Source organism: Erithacus rubecula, assembly GCF_903797595.1.
Source record: "Erithacus rubecula genome assembly, chromosome: 6".
Taxonomy (NCBI): Eukaryota; Metazoa; Chordata; class Aves; order Passeriformes; family Muscicapidae; genus Erithacus; species Erithacus rubecula.
Window position 1 is genome coordinate 28,354,895 of NC_136688.1, and position 25,152 is coordinate 28,380,046.

Consider the following 25,152-nt stretch of genomic DNA (forward strand, 5'->3'; position numbering starts at 1 on the left):
GTGGGAGCCTGAATCTTCAATCTGAGGAAGACAGCAAACCTGAGCTTCCAAAGTAATGAGTATTTTAAATTATAAGCCACTTTTCAAAATGTAGCTGTTGATCTGAACATACCTTTTGGCAGTCAGAAAAGAACAAGCCCTAGTTAGTCCTTGTTACAAAGAGAAATTTGCAGTCTTCTTGGGGACAAAACCATCCTTGAAATGCCAGGTGGGAGAAGGCTCTGGCTTCCTAGCTGCAGGCAGGTGCATTTCTGTTGAGCAGGGACAGGATGTTGAGACCTACACCTCTCCTTAATGAATAGAACATAATATTTAATCTGTCGTGCTGCTTTCCAGAACAGAGAAAATAAAATTTCAGGGAAGTGAGAAAGCAGTTAATTTACCCCAACAATAAACAGATTGTGTTTTTTAAGTATTCTGATTCCAGATAAGTGTTTGTTTGCATTTGTAGATGTGCAGCCAGGACAGTAATAGTTCCCAGTAAGCTTTCAGATGTGCTTCTGAGAGACCAATCTTTTTGTGCAAGCACAACAACGAGGGAAGTAAAACACGGCGTTACTACTACAGTTGATTTTGCACGTGATAGCTTCCAGAAACACCACTCACACACAGGAGGCAATGCTGCAGATTCTCCTACTGAGACATGAATGCCTTTTACCACCCATGAAGAGTGTTCAGAACCAAGAAAGGGAAAGCAGGACTCCTGCCTGGCTCAAGCAGTACCGGGGCAGCCAGAGCTGTGTTCCAGATGCACAGCTGCATTCTTCCCTGCTGACACCATCCCAGGGGCTGAAGAGAAGCAGGATAAAACAGAAAAAGCATTAATTGGGCTTCTAGCATGACTTATCTTCATCATTGCCAGTAACTCCAATCCCTATTACATCCATACCATTCCAACACTGCCACCTAAGGAGCTTTTTTTTGCTTCTGAGCTTCTTAACACAACAGCTCAAGCACACAGTCACACAGAGACTCTAGTGCTGCTCCTGTAATAGTCCAGCTCTGCCACCTACACAGAATTTGCACAAAAAGTCACAGCACTGCTATTTTGAGTGTCCTGGACTGTCTTGTCAAATAAAGAAGTAAAGCAGGCTTACAACTAAACATTGTATTCAGAGTTGTAAGACATACTTGCACCAGCTACAGCTACCCACATTTTCTTTTTTAATCACAAATAGTTGTGTTCTGTTGTTACAGACCTTCATTTTCTTACCAAGTAAGAGTTCATATCAGCTGCCTTGTGGCAAAAATCAACACCATCCTGGGCTGCATCAGCCAAGGCACTGGAGGGTCAAAATAAGTGATCCTGCTCCTCCACACAGCACTGGTGAGGCCTCATCTGGAGTTATGTCCACAAGAGAGACATGGACTTACTGAAGCAAATCCAGCACATCACCACAAAGATGACTGTGAGACTGGAGCACCTCTCATACAAGGAGAGGCCAAGAGAGATGGGATTGTTCAGCCTGGAGAAGGCTGAATGTGTATCAATACCTGAAAGGCAGGGAATGAAGAGTAAGGTGCCAGACTCTTCTCAGTAGCATCCACTGACAACTGAAACCAATGACACTTCATCTGAACACAAAAAAATAATTTTTGGCGTCCTAAGGGTGGTCAAACACTAGGTCAGGCTGTCCAGAGAGGTTGTGGAGCTAAAAAACTGGCTGGACATGGTTCTGGGCAACCTTGGGGGAATAGACCAGATGATCTCAAAGGATCACTTCCAACCTAAAATATTCTGCTTATTATATGGATGTTTAACGTATACATTATCTCCCTCCTAAAGAGGGCAATAAATTTGAATGATGCCTGAATCTAACATATAGTATCATAAATGCAACTTAGATACTTACTCCAAGTGAAATCCAGCCATGATGCTGTCAGACAAGGGGGAAAAAAGGCAAACCAAACTCTAGTAATATTTTAAGCATTGGGATACTGAAGTTTTAACAAGCTCTGCTACATTGACAAAACAGGTTATTTTTTCTTGGTCGTCATACTGCAAGCTGTCATTAATTACATAGTAAGAAGTCCATAATGTGAGCCTATCTGACACTGATAAAGCAGGAAAGTCGTGTGCTGTTTATTAATGGGAAAACTGCTTCTGCCATACAGGCCACTAGACGCTTTTCCCCAGCCAAGGTTTCCCCCTGGTGTCAGCGATTAACAAACTGCGGCGTTTCCCAGAGCAGTGTAATTCTGTGTGCAGAGGAGAAGATGGTAGCGAGGGGCTGGCCGCAGTGTAACACTCCAGAATGCTCTGGACGTGTGACTTTTATCCTCCGCTGGCTAAGCACCATTGTTACCCATCTGTTTTGCCATGTCGCAGTCAAAAATTCGCAGGCAGTTCGTCACGAACAGGGTGCCAGGGAAGCTGTGGATAGCCGCTCCCTGGCAGTGTGCTTGGCCAGCTCTCAACAGCGAGCGGGAGGTGTCCCTGCCCTGGCCGAGGGTCGGGGCGGGACGGGCCCTCGCTCCCCGCCATTGCCCCCGCGCCTACATCTCCCGTCGTGCCGCGCGGCGCGCCGCGGGCGGGGCGGCGCGGGCGGCTGTGCGCAGGCGCGGCGGTCGCGCGGCGGTCGGTCGGTGGAGCAGCTGGCAGCCATTGTCGCCGCGGCCGCAGAGCGGTTCCTTCACGGCCCGCAAGACTCGCCGCTCCGCGACGGTGCGTGGCCGCCCCACCGCGGCGGAAGGGGACCGGGGCGGGCGCGGGGAGCCACCGGCGGGGTTCTGGCGGCGGTACCGGGCGGCGGGGCGGGAAGGGGCCGAGGCCGGGGAGCCGCGGGCGGAGGCCGCGCTGGCGCCGCGCGGCGCCGCAGGCCCGGGCGCTCGGCGAGGCCGCGGCGGGGGGGGAAAGGGTGGGGGGGGCACGATTCATCGCTGCCCCGATGGGGGAGGGCTAATGCCGGCGGGATGGCCGGGAGGAGCCGTCGCGGATTGGAGGCGAGCGCAGAGCTTGGAAGAGCCGAAAGGGCCGGCGCCGCTGCGTGGGCCGGCGCCGTGATGGCGGCGGGGCCTGTGAAGAGGCCCGGCCGCCTTGGGCAGGCCGCAGGCCTGGCGCAGCCCCGGATTCTCTTGGCTTCTCGAAAGGAGGGAGGAGCAGATGGCGCTTGCTGCGGGTCCACGCTTCCCGAGGGCATTTACTGAGTCGTCAGCGAGCGAGCTGTGTTTGATTGTGGTAGGAGCAGCGAGTGAAGCTCCGCGCCTCGCAGGTGTCAATACAGATATCGCATCCATTGTGCTCCCTGATTACCCGTAAATAACGCGCGGATGGGTTGTTCGTACATCTTTAGTATATTTGACCGTTTCAGTGGTGCTCAGTTCCACCCACCCACTCCGTATTCGTCTTCTTCTGTGATTCTTCTCCCCACTTTATTTTCCTAGAACTAAAAATAGCGAACAGCAGTTACGTAGTCATTTTAATTTTTCGAGTCGCTGTTGTTCCCAAGATGAGCGCTGTTGCCGAAGTGGCTGTTCTTGCCGTGTTTTAAAGCATGCAGTTACGTAAGGCTGTCCTTCCTCTACAAGGGCCTGCCTTTCCCTTAATACCCACTGCTGGCCTGGCCGGCGTTTGCGTGGTCAGGGTGCGCCAGGGAAACCGTGTGTTGGAAGACTGGGCACTCCGCGAAGGAGCTGAACCAGCCCCTTGACCTGGATTTCCGTGTGGGCATCAAAATGCACGTGTGAGCACAAAGGAGAGAATGGCTACAAAGGGCAGCGTAGGCTCTGCCGAGGTTCGGGGATGGCTCAGGCCAGTCTAAGTAAGTGCTAACCCCTCGCCCCATAAAAAGCCCGGTACCTGGGCTTCCAAAACTGGCACTTCTCTGATGGCACGGTAAGTCTGAGTGAAAAAAGCATTCCATAGAAACCTAATGGGTGTAAATTAATAGAGTAGGTAAATCAGATTAATTCAAAATACTGCATCCAGACTGACTGGAATTATTTTCACAGCTAACAAGACATGTTTTCTACCCTGCCTGCTTTAGAGGCTAGTATTGTAGTGCAAGATCACGTCATATTTCCATTCCTTAGGGCTCAAATTCTTTGTTTTTTTCTATGACAGCAAGTCCATTAAGTGAACCAAATAATTAATATTTTCCATTTACAAGATCTTAAAAAAATTTAAACAACAAAAAACTGAAAAAGTGTCACCTTAAGGTCAAAAATATTTACATAGAATATGTAAATGTTACATAAAATATCTCAGATTATATATCCTGGATCAGTTGATACCTTTAAAAATTTGAATGCCCCAAATGGCCTTTTTTATTTTTGCCGTTGTTGAAATCTCATAATGCAAAATTCATCTTCAAAACCAAATAGACTTGTTAATGTTAAAATGAGTTATATATATGATGACTGGAAATAGAAATAATTCGATGACTACCATTTATCTTTTGTGTGCTAATAAAATTTTATTGCAGACATTTTTCTAGGTGAAAGCTAAAGTTTTGAGAATTACGTTTGTTGTTATTCTAATGATTAGCATAAGAATTTTGTGCTTTTTTTTTCAGCAGCTGCTAATCCAGTAAAATCTTTGAAGTTACAGATTTGGGATTTTAAGTTTCATGACTAAAAAGTACAAAACTGGAAGTTGTTTGAAGGTTCTGCTAGAAGGCAGCAAGACAGGATTTTGTCACTTTTCTGGCTGTAGAGAATCAGGCTTTTAATGAGTATACCTGGAGGACAGTAAAATCAAATCCTATTTAACCAAGATTTCTGAGATGTAAAAGTGATCTTAATCACCCTATTTTAAGTTTGTTAATCTGATAAACGGTGCTGTTTCCTTTTTTAGCATCAACCTTAAGATGAGTGGCTGCCGTGTCTTTGTTGGACACTTGAGCTCACGTGCTCGTGAACGGGATGTGGAGAAGTTCTTCAAAGGATATGGTCGCATAAGAGAAATCCATCTGAAAAATGGATTTGGCTTTGTGGTAAGTAACAGGTTTGTTTTCCTTGCTCTTGCTTGCAAGTACTAACCTTGCTGGGATGATGCCAAGGAAAGGAAGATGTTTAAGATAATAGTAGTTGCAGTGAGAAATGGAAAATATTAATACACATTTCAAAGTGCTTCTCATAATTTTGGATTATAATTTTGGCCATGTTTTCTTCAAAATCTTGGTATTATTTCAACTACATTAAATACATAGTTTGGTCATAGTCTTCTGTGGATTTAAAATTTACCCCTCATTTCTGAAGACTATAAATCTCTTATTATGGCAGTACAAAATTTTGACCCAGAAGAAAAGTTTATACAAACCCATTTAAGTTCCTCTTTCACCCCTTGTAGTGTGCTTGGTCATAATTCTTAAATAATGGCCAGACATAAAAGCAGAGTAGTTGGCTAAGACAGCAGGTGTAATCAGTGCTGGCTGGTGGATCCAAGCAGCACATCTTTGAAGTCTTGTGCAGCTAAAGTTCAACTAACTCATCATCAGTACATGTTTGTAGGGCATATATGTCTGTCAGGCTGTTAAATGAAATAGACAGTTCATTGTATCTTCAGTTGCCTCCTACTGCTTTCTAGAGCTCTGTGCTCCTAAATGTCCAAATTTTGCAGCTTTACAGGTTCACAGATGGGCTCAGGATCAGTCTGTTTTGACTATTACTTCATGAGCATTGTGAATTAGCTGTTGTGCAGCACTTAGTTCAGACTTGAAAGGCTGATCCTGCCCTCACACTAGGCAGGCTTACATGCCACTCTTTCTGCCAAGATCAGTCCCTTGAGTGAAGTTACTGGAAAAAAACAAAAGGACAGGCTTTGCCTACTTTAGATTCATGTGAATATTGCTCCTTAACTCCGACATATGGTGGTTCCTGGTTCCCCTCCATTATGAGCTGCTTCTTGTTGATTGCCAGTAGGTAAATGCCTGTCTCTTGAAAGTCCTGAGGTAAATGGCTGATGTAGACTTGAGCCTGAGTTTATTTAGAGCTCTCTTTCCACTTGCTGCTATTTCTCAGTCCCCTTTCCTTGAGTGTTGCTGGGCAGGGCTGTTGACTCCTTGAGGAACAGCTTCTGTTCAGCTTTTGGAAGCGAGTCACTCAATCCTCCCTCCTCTCAAGTTCCCTAGGTGGAACCATTTTCTTTTCGAAGATCACTAATAAGCTCGAATAATTGTCATATAAATTTATGTTAAAAATTCAATTGTTCTCAGGATAATTTCTTTTTCTTTGCAGCTGAACAAGTTTCCTTCCATACTTGTCATCCCATCATTGTGAGCTCATATCAGAAATCACTTCCATTGTTTGTGTAACTCTGTTCTAGGTTTTGGAAGACTTTGGTTGGATTCCCTTGAAGCAGCCTTTTCTTCCTGCTGAACAAACACAGCTCTCTCAATGTTTCTTTGTTATCCAGCCTTCTGATGTGTTTTGGTGGCTCTCTGTTAACAGTCTCAGTCCAGTTTTTCGATGTCTTTTATGAGCTGGAGGGATCAAAACTGGACACAGTGTTCCAGGTGTGGCCTAATGAATGCCAAGTAGGGTGGAATAATAGCACCCCTTGGTCTGCTGATTGTACTCCTACAGATGCAGCCCAGGATGCGATTTGCTTTCATTGCAGCAAGGCCATGCTGCTGACTCATGCTTAGCTGATTCTCCACTAGGATTTCCGTGTCCTTTTCATCAGAGCTACACTCCAGCCACTCAGCCCCCAGCACATTCTACTGCTTAGGATTGACTTACGCCACATGCAGCACTTCATGTTTTATCTTTTGTTAAGACTTGTGATTCTTGTTTGCTTAATCTTTTAGCCTGTCAAGGTCTTTATGAGGGATGTTTTTTCATTCTGGTATATTTATTTCTCCTCCCACTTTGGTGTCAGACACAAAATTGGTGAGGCTGCACTTGATCCTGTCATCCATGTAATTTATAAACGTGGAATGGCATTATCCTTCATGGCACTTCTCTGGCCATGTGGTGTCAGTTAATCTTTATTTTCTGTTATTTAAGACCTGTATTTATAAAAACATACTGCAAAACCAAGTGAACATTGTTATAGTGTTAAAAGCATGTTTTGTTGTCTTGATTGAAGTTACTGAAATTAATCTTACAAACTAATTATATTTACTCAAATGTTGTAGATTTCAGGGCATAATGTTTTCAAACTTCGGACTATAAAGCTAGATAGACTTGCAAATGTTCAGTTTGTTAGAAAGTAGCTGACGTAACGGGACTTGTAGTTGCCAACTATTGGCACTTTTAAGTGCTGGACCTAAATTAAGTGTCTTAAGATAATCTTTGCATCATCATGCAAGGATGTGTGATGTTTCACTTGGTACTGAAACAAATTTCAGTGCAGGAGGGAGAAGATTGCTTAAGCCAGTATTGCTTCTGAAAAGCAGTTTATAGTTATGCAAGCACTTTCTTCAACTTGAGAAGCTTCTTCTCTGCTGTTAATTCCTTGCAAGCTGTAGTTCCACAATTTTTTCCTCTCCATTTGCACTGTTGCTGCCAGCAGTCCCTACCCAGCTGCTTGTTCTCTCTGCTTTATTTCTTTCATTAGTCTCCTTACCGCTCATGGTGTTGCTGCAGTTGTCCAGCCACATATAATGAACCTACCTGGGAAGCTGATCGGGTTGAAAAATAACACTTTTTCACCCCACCTCCTGCAAAGTGTGCTGTTTTCATCTGGGTAGATTTCTTGACCTAGTTTCCTGCAGAGCTGTACAAGCAGCTTTGCCAAGAACCAATGGGCTGGATAGTGGGCAGAGGCTACTTGGGCTGACTAAAGCAGCATTTCTGCCAAAAGTGAAGTGACAGATTCCATTGCAACAGTAAATGGAATTATGCTTGTTATAGCTGATCTGGACCCACAGGTGGCCAGTGCTGAAGAAGGGCTTATGTTTCATACTCTCCTTACGTGGGCACCTTTTTGCCCAGCTGGTGAAATGAATTCACTCAGAAAAAAATTAGGAGGGCTTTTTTCTGATTTACTCTTTCTTTGCTGGTTCAGTAAGAATTTAATCTTAAGAGAGTTTCAATAGTGCACAACTCTCCTGCATTTGATCAGCTCATGCTGTTACATTCCATTTTCTTGTATATGGAGCTGTGTTTTAAATTGTACGGCTTAAATTAATTTCTCTCACTTCTCCCCAAAAGTATTTTAGATACTTCTGTAGCAAACCAGGTAATTGAATTAATTTTTTAATATAGACCCTGCAAACAATTGCACTGAAAGAATTGTAGAGGCAAAAGGAGTATGTGGGATGGAGGGAGAAGAAATTATCATGCATAGGAACATCTTGGCTTTTCAGTAATAAATGTACTAGGAATTAGCTTCCTTATATAAAGCTCTTGGTGATACTTGCTGTAGAAATGTAAAATTTATAAAGAAAGCATGTTTATTAGTATTTACATATAGTGTGAGGGAAAATATTTTTTAATTCCTATTTTCTTTTTAGGAATTTGAAGACCATCGGGATGCTGATGATGCAATTTATGAACTGAATGGTAAAGAGCTGTGTGATGAAAGGTAAGTGTGATACCATAATTTCCCTTAAGAGTAGAGAAAGTGCTTTGCATCAAAATGCAATGCACTGTCTTGTGCTCTGCTGACCTGTTTCCTGTGGTTCTGCGGTGTGATAAACCTTCCATAACTTTAAAGACATTTATTGGGATCCAGTCTTGTTTAAGGCAGAGAGATTAGTTTGGGACTGAGGAGGAGTGTTTTGCAGCAGGGCTGACCATTTCCTCTACTTGCACTTAGTTCTCTTTCAAAGGTATTCAGGATCTTGTCATTAGGTGTATTAGTAAGAGTGAATTAAACTTATTTAGGCTGATGGTAGGCTGTCATCATTTGGATTGTTGCCCTTCCTTTTGCAGCAATGTGGACTATAGTCATTGTAGGTTGCAGTGATTTTTATTGTAGTTATAGAAGCTTTGTTTTAGGTCAGTAGGTTGCTGTTAATTACTTTAGTACTCTTTTCTCTCTGTGATTACTCCTGGGCTCTGGTTGAGCAAATTCAGGTGTTCCAGTCTGAAGGGCAGGCTCATGACAATTTTAATGAAAATCTGAGGGAGGCGAATGAGAAAAAACGCTGGTCTGGCTCTTTAAGAAATGCCAGTGGTTGTGTTATAAATCTTTGCTTGCAAGGGCAAGATAATTCTTGTTTGTGCACATTTGCTTCCAGTAGTGAAAGATTTGATTCAATGTCAAATACTTTAAGTTTGTTGTTTTAATTTTTTATGTGCTTGTTTTGTTTTGTTGCTGTCCTAAGGGTCACAATTGAACATGCTCGAGCCCGAAGAGGAAGGGGAAGATTCTCACAACGGTTCAGCTATTACCAGTCGCAGAGTGGATCTAGGTAAGTGGTCTGGGCTCTCTATCCTTTTCCCTTTCCAGTAATGAAAGAACTGGAGTTTTCTTTTTGTGGTTTAGGCATCCAGCTCAGTTTCCTTGTATAGCTTCACAAAAGAAGTTTTATGTTCTCAAATCTTGCAGGTTCATTAGTATTATTTGCCTTCTCAGGCTGAGGAGAATGGGCATTTTAAAGCAGTGTAACTGTCCTGGAGTGGTTCACAAACCTATTAAGAAATGTGCCTTTGCCACATTGTAGGCACTACTCTGGTCTTGCTGCCTACTGTCATGTAAATGATGGGAAGGAGTATTGCAGTTGTTTTGGCTGATTTTAACACTAATTTAAAAAAAATGCAGAAGTTCTCTATTGTGGCTTTTGTCATCAAACTGAGCTTACATGATAAATAGATAATACGTGATAAGTAGCGATAATTGAAGGTATTTACTATCTAACCAAGTTTTTACATTTCCAGTTGTATGGTTTATCAAAATGCCTATATCAGCATAGCCTAGAAAAGAAGCAGTGCTGGGGCACAAGATAAACACTGCTGCACGTGTTAGTAAATACCAGTTTACTAAGTTTGCTGACCAAGCAGGAGAGTTTCTGTCCAGCGATGGAATGTGAAAACCAGGAACACAGGTCATCTCTGGACTACCTCTGGAGGAGATGCAATATTTGTAGAGTTGTTCACTTTCAGTGATTAGAGCCAGTGGTGAACCTTGTGTCAACTTGCAGTGAAAGTTCTGCAGATTTCCATATATTCTGCCACACAAGTACACATTATGTCTTCGTACTTTATATCTACTTATGTGAAGGAAATACTTGTGGAAGAATTTACTCTGTAGAAACATTGATAGCTATGGCCTATGCAGAGTGGAGTTTGGAAGAAAGACGAAGATACAAGGGACATAAACCTTCATATTTGTTGCAAAGTCAATTGCTGCCAGTTACCAACCAAGGTCTGGAACATCTAGTTTGCATATGCAAGCATACTAATTAGATTTTTTTATTTTAGTGGCAGTAACCTTGGTGTGGAATAATTGATCCAAGGTCCTGCTTAAAAGTGGACTTTCAAAGTCAAAAAAGTCTTTCAAAGCAAGTTTGCGTGATTGAAAGTCATGGGCATATGACAATGCAGTCATGTTCATGATGTCAGATTGCTAGTGCTAGACAGGAAGAGACTGTGGTTTGCAATAATGGAAAAATGAGAGACTCATCCTGTCAGTTTTGTAACTCTGGGTCCTCTTGTTTAAATACTTGGAAGATCTGGATGTTCTGAAAAAAATTGGGACACTCTTCCAGTAGGGTCTTAAATATACTTACGACTAAGAAGAATCAAATCTGCAGTCCAGCAATAAGGAAATTACTTAAATCTTTAAGCAAACTGTGAAAAACATCAGATTTCTTAAGTTTTAAATTCCTTACACTGAAGAATTTTTTTCTTTTTTTTTTTTTTTTTTTTTTCTTTCAATTCTTCCAGCCGGTATGGGCCTCCTGTTCGTACTGAACACAGGATCATTGTTGAAAACCTTTCATCCCGTATCAGCTGGCAGGTGAGTTAGCATCTTCTCTTTTTACACCTTACTTTTACTAGTCCGTAAGTAGACTGCTTTCAGCCTAATTTCTTAATAAAGCCATCATAAATATTTAATGTGAACGAAAAAAAAAAGAAGCTTCAGGGACTGCTAAAACTTAGCATTCAAGCACTTAGAGAATTCTTTTGTTGCAAAGCAGTGCAGATGTTCTATAACTAGATTTTGTAGTTGGGAACTGATTCTTACTTCTGTTTGCCCCCTGATAAAACTTTGGAAGACTGTAGATTGTTTCTAAAATATTAAAACATTGCATTCATTCAAACTGTGTCATCCTTTCGTGTTGTTACACCTAGAAGTGCATGCCTCTATTTTGATTGAAATTTATAGCCTTCTCTTGTGTTTTGCAAACTATATTTGTGACACAATTCACAATTGAGAATTCTGGTAATACATCATTAATACAGAGAATTTTAAGAGAGCTACTGTGTCGAGTATGCTTATTGTGGATTTTTCTTTTGAAAACCCAAACTTCCAGTACTTGTCACGTGAAGCTTTCTTACCACCTTCCTTTTTTTGTTGTTGTTTTTTCACCTCTCGCTAATGTTTTGCTAATATTTAGCTGGTTTTTAACAGACTAGCCACGTAATCAATTTCTTTTAGTTGTGTTCTGTGTAGTATACAGTGTATAGAAAGTTCACTTTGTAAGGACATAGCAACAGATGCTATTTACAAAAGGTGAGTGAATAGTGTAGTTTAGTCTTGTTCATTAACCTTTATATTCTTTGACTAAAGAGACTTTAATCAATGTCCTGAAAGATGGAGTTGAACATGTTGAATGTTCAAAGCCTCGGTCTTGGAGCTACTTCCCCACAAGGAGGCTTCTTGGCTTGCCTGGAGCTCTGCAGATGTGTTTCATAAGAGTTGGGTGCAATCCATGAAGATAAACCGTTGAACTCAGTTTGTTTATCTTCTGCATGGCAGGTTCAAAGGGTTCGTAACAGTACAATTGTGTTAATTATTGAATAACTAAAAAAACCCGGCTAAGTTGATGGGATGATCAACTGGATTTAATCTAAGTGTTTTATGGATATGCTATGCAGTTACATATATGAAGAGATTGTCACTTGGAAACAGCAGTAAGGACCAGAGAAGTAAGGTATAATGGAGTGTTAAGGAAAGTAAATCCTGTAATGCTCTTCAGTGTTAAATGCGTAACTTGAAAAACAATTAACATTTTTGTAACTTTCTTTTACTTGTGAATATTTATAATGGCTTTATGTGTACTTACATTTTAATCTGAAGCCCACCCAATCCAGATTTCATACTGGTGAATCTTCTAGTATTCTAATTAAATATTTAATGTCTCTTAAATATAAAAGTTAGCATAAGAGACTTTTTGATACCTGGCTAAATAGACATCATTTGAAGGTAACAATCATATACAAGCTGCATTTACTTTTGAAGTTGTACTGCTTTGGTACTAACTGAAGTGTTTTAACTTCTAACTATGCTGCTTAGAATGCATTAAAATAGCTAATCCATTAACACTAGTGCCATTATTCTTCTAATCCCTGCTAGGGAGCACACTCAGAAACCTTGGTTTTAAATTTACACATAGAATTTAGTCTTTGGTGTATCGAGATCCCCATACTTTGAGAAGATCTCTCTCCATTAAAAGTTATTGTGTTGGGACATTTAAACATAGAAAAAGCCAGAAAAGTTTGTATTCGGATCAGTTTCCTCAGATTGTTGACTATATTGTTAATAGATAATCCCATCTCTAGCAGACAAACTGTTAGAACACTCCTTTTTTTTTAGCAAACATATATTTCTGCATGTTCAGAGCTTTCCAACCACCCTCATTAGTTTTCCAGTATCAAGTTTTCAAGCAGTTGAGAAAAGTAGGTCTGTGTTACATCAAGATGTATGGTTTAATACGTGTTTTTGCTATTTACGGTTGTCCCACACCTTACAGGGTTTTCTTGGGCTATTTAAGGTAACCCAGAACAGTAAATTCTAGATAAAATTTGATTAGTCCACTGGTTAGGTAATACCAGGTAACTTTAAAACGTTCCCCTAATAACAGAAAGCTGAGCTTTTATAACACATGCACACTTCCTCTCTTCTGAGCAATAGTGTTGTCATCTTAATCATGTTGACATTGCAGTTACAAATGATATTTCATGTTAATGTTTCTTAGGATTCAGAATGTAGTGTGGCAAGACCGTGGGAGCTTCAATCTTAAAGTCTAAAGTTACTGATTTGGGAAATAATTATGTAGATTAACATTTTCTAACTTCCTTTTGACTTACCAGTCCTGGTCTGGTTAAATTCTCATTGACTTGAGCAGAACCAAAATTTTGTCCATCATCTCTAAATTGAGGTAATTTGAAGTATTGTTTATAATGGCATTAATAGGGACCAATTTTCATTTTCTGTTAGGGTTTCTTTATATTAAGACCTGTGAAACAAGGAAAATATCTGCTACTTTGCATATGCCAGTTTTTAACATAAAACTATGGAATTAAAATGCTAGATAAAACTAAGCTTTTTTTATATTGTGGCAAATGTTCTAAAGTTTTTTCTTGGCTTTTCGTTCTGTAGTCTTTTGTTCCTTAAGCGTATTTCTAACCAAGTGCATTTTGAACCTCTTCTAACAACCTTGATTTGGTTAACCTTCATTTTTTCTTGTGTGGAGGAAAAAGAACCAAAGATTTGGGGGTTTTCTAGTGGCTGAAATTCTAGGGTTTGGCCTGTTCTGAATTTTCCTTTTGGTTCCTATGACACTCCTGTTTTTTGGCAGTCTAGATCTTGGTTTGCCTGGGTTTGATCTCGATTGGCTAGCACAGATCATCCTCGGGTTCTTTAGCCACTTCTGGAGACTGGAGAGTATGTCCAGTGCTTTCAGGGCCTCTGGTACCTCCGTGAAGCATATTGCTATGAGCCATCACTGCCTTTCTCATGTAAGAGAGTTCCTCTTGGCCAGCTAGGTATTGGACAAGCAACTCTTTGCTTAAGGTACCTTCTCATATATCACCTGCCACTTGTGGTGTGCTGCGGTAAGTAGTCTGGGATTATAAAATACCAGATACTGTCGGGTAAAAGTGCTGCCTTAACTTAGACAAATGTTTAGCTTTTTAGTGACCTTTTGCATTATTTGTTTGTGCTTTCTCCTGTTGCTAAGCCAGTAATTTTACTTGTCCAGATTTAGCCTCTGTTAAAGTTTAAGACAGGAATGTCTGTTGATGTGACACTAGCGTGACGGATACCCAAATGAAACTTAAGAACAAAATTTTCTTTGTAAAGTTTTTATTACATTATAATGACATCTTTTTGCTTTTAATTTTGCTTTGAAGCTGGGGGAGGTGAGCATAAAGGTTGAATTTGTCTGCATTTATTGGAATATCATGTAACTGGGGCATTAGTTACGAAAATCTGCATTTAGTACTACTGCACTTCTCCTTTAGTTCTGATTCCAGGGGACGTGTTGGTATTTTTAAGTATTGCATTGTGTTTTCCTAACGGCTGGTTTTGGGATGTAGGATTATTTTGAAAGCAGTGTTTTATTCACTGTAGCTCTAAAATGATGGATCCTTTCTATATGCAGCTGCTATTACATAAGCTGTTTCAGAAACTTTTTTCTAAATGATGCATACTTTTTATATATAGAAATTAAAAAGCATTAAGCAGTTTTAGCAGAGAAAGTTCTAGGGGAGCATTCTGCTACCTGACTGATTTGTGTCCTGTTCAAACTAAAACGTTAACTCTTGCTGTAGGACTTGAAAGATGTCATGAGAAAGGCAGGGGAGGTCACCTATGTGGATGCACACAGAAACAACAGGAATGAAGGGTAAGTTCATTTTGTGCCTTTTTGTGTGCTGTGATAGCTGAAATTATGATGGACATGATTTTTCCTGTAATACAGAGTAAATGTAATAAGTCTGTCGTGTGGCTTAGATGCTAAAATTTCTCCCCTTAAAGAACCAAAACAATCCAAAACACAAAACTGTCAGTAAGTAGAAGTTTAGTATTGAACTAAGTCTCTATTCTCTATCATGAAAACAATGTGTGCAAGCAGAAAAGGGAGAATTCCTTTCAAGTGTTAAGTCCTGATGTCGTATTCTTATGTAATCATTTATGATCTGAGTCCTGAGGCACAAAACACCTCTTGTCTGTGTCTGCTTTACACTGGAGCAGCAAAGTCATGGGAAATGAGCATAATCTACTTCCATGGGGAATACCTACGTGCACGCTCTCTGTTCTCAGTTCTGCAGACTACAAAAGTCTTGCACAACAAAGCAGGAGAGAAGGAAGTGTGAATAGTGGGTCTGTGCTGGCAAAGCTGCTCTAGGGCCACTGCAAACCAAAGACTTAGACCTTTTTTTGTGTTCAAATTTAAAATACCACAAAGACTGGATTTTTCTATTCACTGTTAAAATTCTTAAATAGGGTAGAAGGGTCTGCATGCTTATTTTGTTTCATGGACAGCTTTGGAATGCAGTTTAGTGGGGGACTGAAAGTTACTTCCTTAGCTGATGCAGGTTTGTTTAGCTTCCTGCATTTTCTCCATCTCCTTGTAGATGGCAGTTCTGGTATTGTTTAAGAAGATGTAAGAGGTATGGATGGCTAGGACTGTTGGTGTCGTGTTTTCCTATTAACCACGTTAAAAAGTAGCTTTCAGAAGATAAAAAAGAAAGCTGTGAATCAATGGATTAAAAAGGGCCAAACTTGCTTTCCTTACTTCTTTTGTTTCTCTGACACTTTTCCTTTATTTCGTTACGATATACAGGGTTGTGGAGTTTGCATCTTACAGTGACATGAAGAGTGCACTGGAAAAACTGGATGGCACTGAGCTGAATGGACGCAGGATTAAACTGACTGAAGACCACAGAAGGCATAGGTATGTCACCTGACATGATAAAATTCTGCTGAGGGCATGGATTTGGGTAGTATTGATGTCAAAGTTTGATTATCTAGTTTTTTTGGCCCCAAGCTAAATACCACTGCACAGAACCACTTTTTAGCAATGTAAACAGATTAAGATAAGAACTAACTTGCTGAAACAGGGTAAACAGAACACTTCTGGATGAGAGTAAAGATTTTTTTAAAAGATAAAGTGTGGTATTATAAAGAAAGAACTTCTTAGAAACATGAATTTTGGTATTAAAGATGTTTCATTTAAAGGAGGGCTGTTTCACAGTCCTGTGAAATATTTCTCAAATAGTGAAAGCCAACTTGTTCATAAGAATAAAAGGAAATCAGCTTGCTTGCATTGTTCCTAAGCAGTTCTGCTGTTCAGTCATTAAAAAAACATGTTGGCTGCAGCTCTTTCATTGTCTCTCTTAAAAATAAATCCATTTCTTCCCATGAAAAAAAGGGATGCATTACTAGTGGAGGTGTTGAAACTCTAAGGCCTTAAAGTGTGCTGGTGATCCACACCTTTAGAGACTTTCTTAGCCTCTTGAAAGAAACTCTTACTAATTTGCATGGCATTTCTAGAGAGAATAAACACCACAGGTATAAAGTTTCATTTCTGTGTTTTTCTTGATAAATTAAATGATATTTCAAGGCAGGATGTATGCAGACAAAGAGTTCTTTGATACAGACTCCCCTGCCTAAAAATTGGTTTCTCTCCTCCTGGCAGGAGCTGGGGAGAGGTGTCTTTTTTAATTAGGCATTTCATATTTTGCCATGCTAGCAGAGAATGTCAAGGCCAGCAGTTCTTGATAGCCTTGACCTAAGAAGATACTGTCATGATGGAGCATAGCAGAAATCCAGCAGCACCGTGAAATGACTGGATGCTGTGAATTGCACTTTCAGATGGAGGTGCTATGCATACGAAGCAGTTGAGAATTGTATGTGATTGTTTTAAATTTAGTAAGAGGTGAGACTACAGCTTTTGGTTTTGTTTCTCTAGAAGCAGATCTCGATCAAGGAGTTACTCAAGATCTCGCAGCAGGTCCAGGTCTACGGGATCTTCCAGGTCGGACAGCCGGTCCCGCTCCAGGTCCAGGTCCCGCTCCAGGTCCCGCTCTCGCTCTCGATCCCGCTCTCGCTCTCGGTCCCGCTCTCGTTCTCGCAGTCGTACTCCTAAAAAGAGTTACTCCCACAAAAGCCACCGCTCCAGCTTGATAGCTTCTTCCCCCTCCCCCTCTTCTTCTAAAAGAAAATCTCGTTCTAGGTCGAGCTCTGCTCATAGCCGTAGTTAACCTGCTCTGAGACATGTGTTAATTAATTTGATTCAAGTTTCTTGAAGACTTGAGGCAAGTTATATATGAGAACTGGGAGGGGAAGAGTTAACATGATGAAAGGGTGACCTCCTCTTACATTGCCAAAGTGCCTGTCATCAAATAGGCCATCTCTGTGAGGAGGGGCTGGCTGTCAGCTTTCTTCTTTCAGTGAAGTCTGGAGTGGGAAGTCTTTTTTATTTTTTTCCCTGCTATTAGTAAACATTTCTATCATAGATATATTATGTACACATAATGCTGAGGTAATGGGATGAGACAATACGCTGCTTTCTCCCTCTCTTGCCCCTTCTTTCCCCTCCACCTCCAAGGCCTTTGACTTCCAAAATACTATGTTAGCTTTTGTCCTTGGTATTAAGTCCGAGAACAGGAAGTATAGATTTAATTCCTTTAAGGTTCTGTGGCTACTTTTCTGTGCGAGAATGAATGGACCAGATAAAATTAGTTTAGAGTTCCCCTTTTTCCCCGTTGCTTGGCTTAACAGGCTGTTTTAAGTTCCAGCTTTACATGACCTTGACAATATGCTTAATTTGCAAAAGACTTTCAGGAATACACATTGGTTAGTTGAATATTGCTCACTTGGATAATGAATTAATACGATGTTAAGCAGTAATGGAAGCTGGAATTTTCTGTTAAAATGAGACATACCATCCAGATGTCAGGTTTATTGGGAATCCATTATAATAATTTTACAGTAATTCACTAGTATGTGGTATTGTATGTATAGGCCTTATTTGACAGGTGACTTCATAAAACTGCACAGAAATGTCAATATGCATGTCCATGTTTTTGATGTTTATAAAAGTGACATAGCTTTCATACCCAAAAGTGTGATACTGAATAACATGTGTATGACTAGCAATAGTCGTGATGGAAAGGAAGGTTATTTTAGTAATGAGAGCAGCAAAAAAATCCCAGGAAAAGTGTAGTCAAAATCTCCGGAATGCACAGTTGTTTTGATTAATAGAAATTTCCATTGCAAATATTGTTGTTCTTAAAATTTGGAATTAGATGGGTTTTTTTTAACTTCTGTATTGTCAAAGAAGGGAAACGTTTTTGGAAAAAATATGTAAATTAATCCCAAAGTCTTACATGTATTTAAATGTACCATTCCTAATAAAATCAAACCTTTTTCTGGCTTATTTTGCCGTTTTGTTTAATTGTTGTTGCTGTTGTTCAAGCAATCTGACATGATCACAAAGAAATTTATTTGTAGGTATACCTGTATAGAAGCAAGAAAATGTAAACTAGAAATCAGTTATGATATGTGACCAGATGCTGACTAACTCTGGAGGACAGGATAGGATTTTACTGTCACTGCCAGCAGTGGCTGTTTGAATAAATGGCAAAAGGATTCTTTCTGCAGTCCTTGCAAACAGTCTGTGTGATGCCTTCTGCTCTGACAGTTCAGCAGAAGAACCAACAATCAAATGGCCACAGGTGTTGGAATCTTCCATAGGTAAATTCATTTTCCATTTTTGAAGTACTGTACTAGAGAGATTGTTACATTGCCTACACAACCTGTGTACAGATAAGGCTTCAAGACTGACACCCTTTATAAAGCCAAGTTACAAGCAGGGGCTTGTAACTAGGTGATTTTTAGAGTCCCTTCCCACCCAAACTCTTCTTTCATCCTGTGTGTGTTTGGCATGATGTGATCTGAATGTGCTATCACGTTCTCTTATCGCAGGACATTTTCCTCCTAGGCGAAGGAAGCCTTATCCTACAGCGTGCAGCAGGGGGCACTCCTGGAAGTTGAGCACTGCACTTAGTGCATTTCAGCAATTGGCTGCACCCCCCAAAAACAAGAGTGTATTTTCTGTGTTGTTTAAGGCACTTCTTCATTACTATGTTTTTGTCAGTTTAACACATGGCTAGTGATTCAAAGATATCCCAGTGGTTTAATGAAGATAAACTTTATTGTACTTGGCCACATCACATCTCTGCTTTATTGGTGAGAAAATGAAAGCGAGTGTTGCGCGTCTCACCTGTGGTTGCCAAACAAGGGGGTGAGGAGGAGGAATATTCTCACCAGGAAGGCCAGGATTCCTCACCGAGCAGGCTTGGCTCCGGCTTGTGCCATCTACTGGCTGTCCTTGTGCCGCTGCCCCTTATGGAGCTGCGAACGGGCTGAGAAGGGTGTGCGTCTCGTTCAGGGACAAAACGTTTCTCTGAAAATCGCGGTGAAGGAGCAGCATGATTCCCAGTAGGAAGCAGTGCCCCAGGATCTGTACTGCAGCACTCTGCCCTTGCTCCAGCAAAGGGTCGAGGGCAGTGAGTGCCACGGGTGGAATTTCCCTGCCAGCTCCTGCCTCACCCAATCTGAGAGCTAACTGTCGTACAGTTCCTAAGTGGAATTAGCTTCCTACAGAGGTGTTGGAAACATTTTCTTTCCCATCTGTTTCCTTCATTCCCACTCCATAGCCATTGTTTGCTGAAGACTAAATGCTTTGTGCGTCCAATACCTTGAGTGCACGTTTCCCATTTTACCAGCCCTGCAATCCATTCCCCCTCCACCTCCTCTCTTTGCAAACAGTGCTGCAGAGCTGTTAGCCTTTAACCCCGGGTGATTTACTAGGACAATAACGCTGATTAGCCAGCATTATACCTGGCAGAGGGCTTCGTGCATGCCAGTTTAAAGGAGAGGATACAGCAGAAACATAATTCAAGCCTTGCTTAGAGTTAGCACCAATAGGAAAGTGCAAGGGTTAATAAACTGGTTAGGAACAAGGCCAAATTACATGCTGTAGTAAAATACTAGCTAATGGGAACTTTGAGTAGTCTCAAGATGTTCAAAGGACATTCACTACTATTGTTTTGCTGGGCCTAAGACCACGAGGGAGTGATGAGGGTGGGGAGAATGTATGGCAAAACTTGTTTTTTTCGAGATTAACAAAGGACTTAAAATAAGACAGAGTTTCACCGGTAATGAATGGTACTTATGTGTAGTGTGATTGTAACCAGGGATGAATGTGGTCTTTGCCATTCTCTCCTTTTCCACTCTAGAGTAGAGATCTCTTGTTTTGTGTGGATCTGGAAAGATCCGGAGCAGATGTTTCAGTTCAGACCTAGAATTTTTCTCTTGTGTGTACATAGGTGTGATACATCACTGGAGACCCTGAGATCAGGTTCAGCAGGGTCCTACACACACTCTGGATTTATTTTACCTAACAGCCAGCACTCTGGTGTTCTAAGGCAACTAATTTGTCCTTGATCAGAGTCTCATGGATATTATTTTGTGGTTAATAGAGGTAGGATGCCGCAGGACACTTTTCAAAGGAAGTGAGAACCCATTAGTATAGCTGAAGTTAAAATCTGAAAAAGCTCTCAGTCTAGAGCCTTGAAAACAGGTACCCTAAACTGTCAAAATTTGAGCCAGTCAGGGGATAGAGTAGCAGTGGTGCAGCATATGCTGGCACAGTGATGACAAGGAGAGGTTAGGGAAATATACACAGTCAAAGAAATGAAACTGGGTGAATTCTTTCATTCACATCTACAGCTGAAGGCATTAGTCCTTAAACTCGATGAATGAGACTATGGATGCAGGCCCCACTGTGACTCCTGGTTGGGATTTTCCAAGTGCCTCAGGCTATCAGGAGCCCAGGCCAGCAGCATTCCAGCTAACAGACAGCTCTCTCCAGAGCATGTGCTTAAGCCATGGGCAGTCTCTCCTGCTGGTACTGACTGTCAGACAATCAGTATCTGACCTCTCTAGACAGCACATCCTGTCTGGTCAAAATTGAATTTACCAGAGCTGGTGTTAAACACCACATCTAGTGTTGGTATTGGTTGCACTTGGCTTTGTCCCTTCTATGCATTTTTTCCAGTAAAGCTTTGGGTCATGCTGGCTGTTTAACAAAAAGTGTAGGCAAGCAGCTCTGCTGTCTCTTGCACATACAGCTATTGCCATGTTCCTTGCATCACTGCCAGTTCCTGTGAATGCCTCAGCTGCAAAGTGATGTGCTCACCCCCAAGTTTTAAAAGTTTCCCTGTTCTTTTCATTCCAGTTGTCACAGCCCGTTTCTAGCACTGTGAAGGAACCATTACCGATCATGTAGGCTGGTCTTCCAGGTTTGCCCAAAATGCCTGCTGCAAGATTTCTGCCCACACTCACCCCCCATTTATTTCGATTTACTTTATCTTTCCCCAGTCCTGGCACTTGGATGGTCTAAAATCTACATCTGCTTATTGTACAAACTCTTGAGTTTCCTTTAGTGTCCAGTAGCTTGTCTCTCTTATCTGTGAGCACCAAAATTACTGCACTATGCTGTACTTCCCAGTGAGAATCGATGACCCTCGGTATATTTTGAGACCCAGGATCTCACTGCCAACACCTCAAAACCTGTGAGTGAATTTACTCAACTCTGCTAAGACCTCACAAACGTGTGTGAGGTCTGCCTACCTCCTAGAAGCATCTCTGTCCTGAACACCAGCAATAGCAGTGTGGAAGAGGAGTGTGCCGACACCGTGTGCGTGTGCTGATGGTGGAGTTGTGCTGTGACGCAGCAGCCAGAGCTGGCTGGGGCCGGGCAATAGGGCTGCCCACGCGCTTCTTCCCCGTGACGGAGCTGTTGAGGTGACAGCGGGGCTCGCCCGGCGCGTCAGCAGCGCCATCCCAGCGGGCAGCGCCATCCCCGCTTCCCACGGGGCGGATCCCGGGAAACGAGCGAGCCCCGCGCGGCTCCGGCCCGCCAGGGGGCGCTGTGGCACCGCCTCACGGAAACCGCTCCTGGGGAAACTCGGAATCGCCTCAACATCGCGCGGGTGACCCCGAGCTTTTCCTTTGCGAAACCCCCCGACACACACAAACACACGCACACGGAGCCCTGCTCTCGCCCCCCAGTGCGGTTTTCAGCACGTTCGCCTGCCGGGGAGCCGAAGGAAAAGGTGGAGGAGCGGCGCGGGGAGGGGGGGGCTCAAAAATCAGCCAGGGAGGTGAGCCATGTGCAGGTCTCCTGAAGGACCTGTTTGCTGGAAGCCACGTCTGTGTGTGCAGATAGTCTGAGTCCCATCATTTGGACTCCCTGGCACTTCCTCGAGCCCTGGAAGTCTCTTCCCTCTTTGCTGTGAAGGGCTGTGGCCCTGTTTCTCCAGCCCAGTGGGGGTCCCAGGTCGCTCCCCCATCCCCAAACACCTTCTGAGGGACACAGGCCGAGAGCTTCACCGAGGGCCCGAGCTGCCCACCTCTGAGCTCTGGCAGGGTGAGGGAGGGAGATGGAGAGGCAGAATTAAGATCCAGGTATTAAACTGCAGCACGCAGGAAACCTACACAGGCTAATAGTGAGAGGAGAGTGGTTACAAAGGCTTAGAAGTAGCGAGAGTTAACAAATGCGTCTGTTCTGCACTAAACAGAGAAACACAACTGTCTGCTGAGGAAGCAGCCACCCCCATCCTCCTCCTCCCCCTTCACGTGTAGCCACAGAACTGGGGCTGCACCCTTCTGCCATGGCCTGTTTGAGCTACACACTCAATATTGCCACTCCTCCAAAGGAGTCTGGTGACAAAGAGGCTTCAGGAAATAACTTCTGGCTTGTTGTGGAGAAAATTTCTTGTTGTCCAGGTGTGACTTCTGAGCAGAATGGTTTTCTGCTATGTTTACCACCCAATGCCTCCAACAGGGCTGCTGCTCCTGTAGGCTGTCCTGCAGGCTGGCTGTGGCTCTTTCCCTGGGCTCACCCGAGACCTCTGGCCCTTACCAAGTCAATCCTCAAGGCAGCTTCTCCACGTTCCAGTCCTCTTCCAAAGCCAGGGCTCCACAAAGGCTACCCCATGACAACATCCACTGCCCCGGAGAGGGAGTTCAGGTCTTCTTCAGCATCAAGTCTTTTTACTTCAAGGGGACTCGGCTGGTTTTCTTGGTTCACCCTTGATACCTGAAAGCAGAATCAGGGTCTATGAAGTTTCAAGACCCGATCCTTTTGCTTGAGAGCTTGAGGCCAAAACAGCTAGACTCCAAACTCATGGAAGAGTGAATCAGCTCCCAGACTTTCTGGACCCCTGCTCCAGCAGCATGGCAACAAGGTGGTTAGATGCTTAATCATCCTGTGGTCCAGAGAGGAAGGCAGAGCTCTGGCCTGGGATTTCCCTGATCCCACTTGTCTCTCAGGAGTCCAGCATGTGCTGCCTTGCCCTTTCTGGTACCTGCCGGATTGAAAAGCAGGGAAAACAGAAATGTTAAGGATCTTTCTTGCCCCACATTCCCATGGGCATTAGTCCCCCAGGATCTGGAAACCCCTGGGCAAACAACACAGGTAATTTTCAACAGTCTCCATTTCATCTGGCTTCACAGACTTTGTTGCTTTCTCCTCAGCTTAACAGTGATGCCATCCACTCTGAGTTAAATTCTCAGGAACAGCACCAGGAGAACTGGCAACACTCTTGCTTTTCCTACAGTGCATTGCCAATGCGCCTCCATCTTCCATGTGCCATCATCTAGCATGCACACAGCATCATTGGCTGGCTAACAACCACCTCCCTGGCTCCAGGGATGGGAGCACCTGAGCCTCAGATCATGCAGAACTCCTCTTCACATCCCATCCTCTCTGCCCTGGGTTCACTTGTTTTCCTTTTTATTCCAAGAAGCAGGTTCAGGTCATTTTCAGCTCCAAGTCCTCCAAGAATAAGTACCACAGTCAAAAGGTAGTGTTTGGGAATATTAACCCAGGGTATTCAAACAAACACTTTCCACCATTTCATTTACTGAGAAAACCCTCCACTGTGGAAAGCTTTTCTGGTCTTCAGTACCTCTGGGACTTTTAGCATCCTTTTATGGTGAGATTGTCACTGGGGCTTGCCCCACTTCTCCTTTGAGGGACAGGTAAAGAGGGCAGGGGAAGTGTTTGCTTGCAGCAGGGTGGGAAGGAGCTGCCTGCACTTCAAAGCTCCTGAGGCTGTCCGCAGGCAGGAAGGGCTGTCGGTGACGCTGGGGCGTGAGGCAAGCCCGCCACAAGGAAATGGCAAGGCCAATGGGATGTGAAAGCTGTGACTGTGTCAAAGGCAGGATGGAAATGTAGGGGTAGCCCTATTTTTAGCAGCTTCTTGCAGAACTTTGCTAGAGCTTGCTGGAGTCAGTGGTTGCTTCCTCTTTCCTTTATGTAAGCAGCACTGACGAGGTTCAGATCTATTGTTATTTAGCCACTCACACAACAGTATTGACCGAAAGGTCCCTCCAGCCCCTTGGACACAAATCACCCATGGTCAGAGAGTCTTAGGTAAGGAGAAGAGAAAGCAAATCACACATCCCTGTCTCCATTTCAGGACTGTGAGAGGTAGAAACTGATGCTGAGGCTGCGGAACGTGACTCTTAGTCACATCAGTCGGGGATTTTGCAATGTGGAGGGTGCAGGGCAGGCAGTTTGCAAGCAAAACTGAAGTGCTTTGTGAGGGCCTTTGGTTGAACTTCTTCATCAACAAGACCAGGGTGTCATTGCCCTGCAACCCTCACCTTCCTTCTCCACTTCAACCTCCTCATGTGCTCAAGGTGTGTGGAGGTGGCAGGGTTTAACACACCTCAGATTAGCATGGGGCACTCTGGAGAGCAGCAGGCTGCCATGAGACTCCTCTGCCTGTTTCCCTTGAACATTTGTCAGTACTCAGTGACTCCTACGCCTGCTGTAGGGAAATACATGTGGGAGAGGCCATTCCTAAGCCAGACGAGAGAGAAGATGAGGCAGCAAAATAGAGGAGCAGCCAAGGTAAAGAAGCAACAGTTAAGATACGACTTTTCTGAACAGGCTGTAACCACCAAAACATGTTACAGGCTTGCTCCAGTTGCCAGGGTTCAGGTGAGTTTGACTTGCAGTGCTCAGTTTAGGAACAGGTTGGGAAGGACGGTGTCCAGGCCTAGGCACCCAGAGCATGTTCCTGGTCATAGCAAATCTGGCCCCCCACCTTATTGTCAGAGAGGAATGAGATCACTGTAGGCATGGGAGAAAAACCCCTTCTGAGATACAGTTCTGGGGCATTTCCAGAGCCTGGCAATAGTGAAGAGTATCAATGGGATGAGCAGATGAAAATCATGCTTACTCTGGCTATAGGGCTTGATGTACCTAGTAGGTAACACAAACCCTATCCCAT

At 43.0% G+C, this 25,152-nt stretch overlaps 1 protein-coding gene across 3 annotated transcripts; it reads left to right on the top strand.

Moving 5' to 3' along the window:
* Positions 1-2,532: 2,532 nt before the first annotated feature.
* LOC306803824 (serine/arginine-rich splicing factor 5-like) lies at positions 2,533-18,218 on the top strand. 3 transcript variants are annotated; one of them, XM_079309686.1, is made up of 8 exons: positions 2,533-2,665; positions 4,796-4,934; positions 8,400-8,470; positions 9,216-9,302; positions 10,777-10,849; positions 14,608-14,681; positions 15,621-15,731; positions 16,749-18,218. In XM_079309686.1, the coding sequence occupies exons 2-8, from the start codon at positions 4,809-4,811 to the stop codon at positions 17,038-17,040; spliced, it is 834 nt and encodes a 277-aa protein (XP_079165812.1). In that variant the 5' UTR covers positions 2,533-2,665; positions 4,796-4,808; the 3' UTR covers positions 17,041-18,218. The 3 variants fall into 3 exon arrangements, with proteins under 3 accessions (XP_079165812.1, XP_079165814.1, XP_079165813.1); XM_079309688.1 differs by lacking the exon at positions 2,533-2,665 and adding an exon at positions 2,904-3,212; XM_079309687.1 differs by lacking the exon at positions 2,533-2,665 and adding an exon at positions 3,221-3,761.
* Positions 18,219-25,152: the final 6,934 nt, after the last annotated feature.

Excerpts from the sequence above, each read along its gene's own strand:
- LOC306803824 (XM_079309686.1), top strand. The coding sequence starts at position 4,809 with ATGAGTGGCTGCCGTGTCTTTGTTGGACACTTGAGCTCACGTGCTCGT. Across the intron at positions 14,682-15,620 it reads AGAAACAACAGGAATGAAGG|GGTTGTGGAGTTTGCATCTT; the intron begins GTAAGTTCATTT and ends TACGATATACAG. Across the intron at positions 15,732-16,748 it reads GAAGACCACAGAAGGCATAG|AAGCAGATCTCGATCAAGGA; the intron begins GTATGTCACCTG and ends TTGTTTCTCTAG.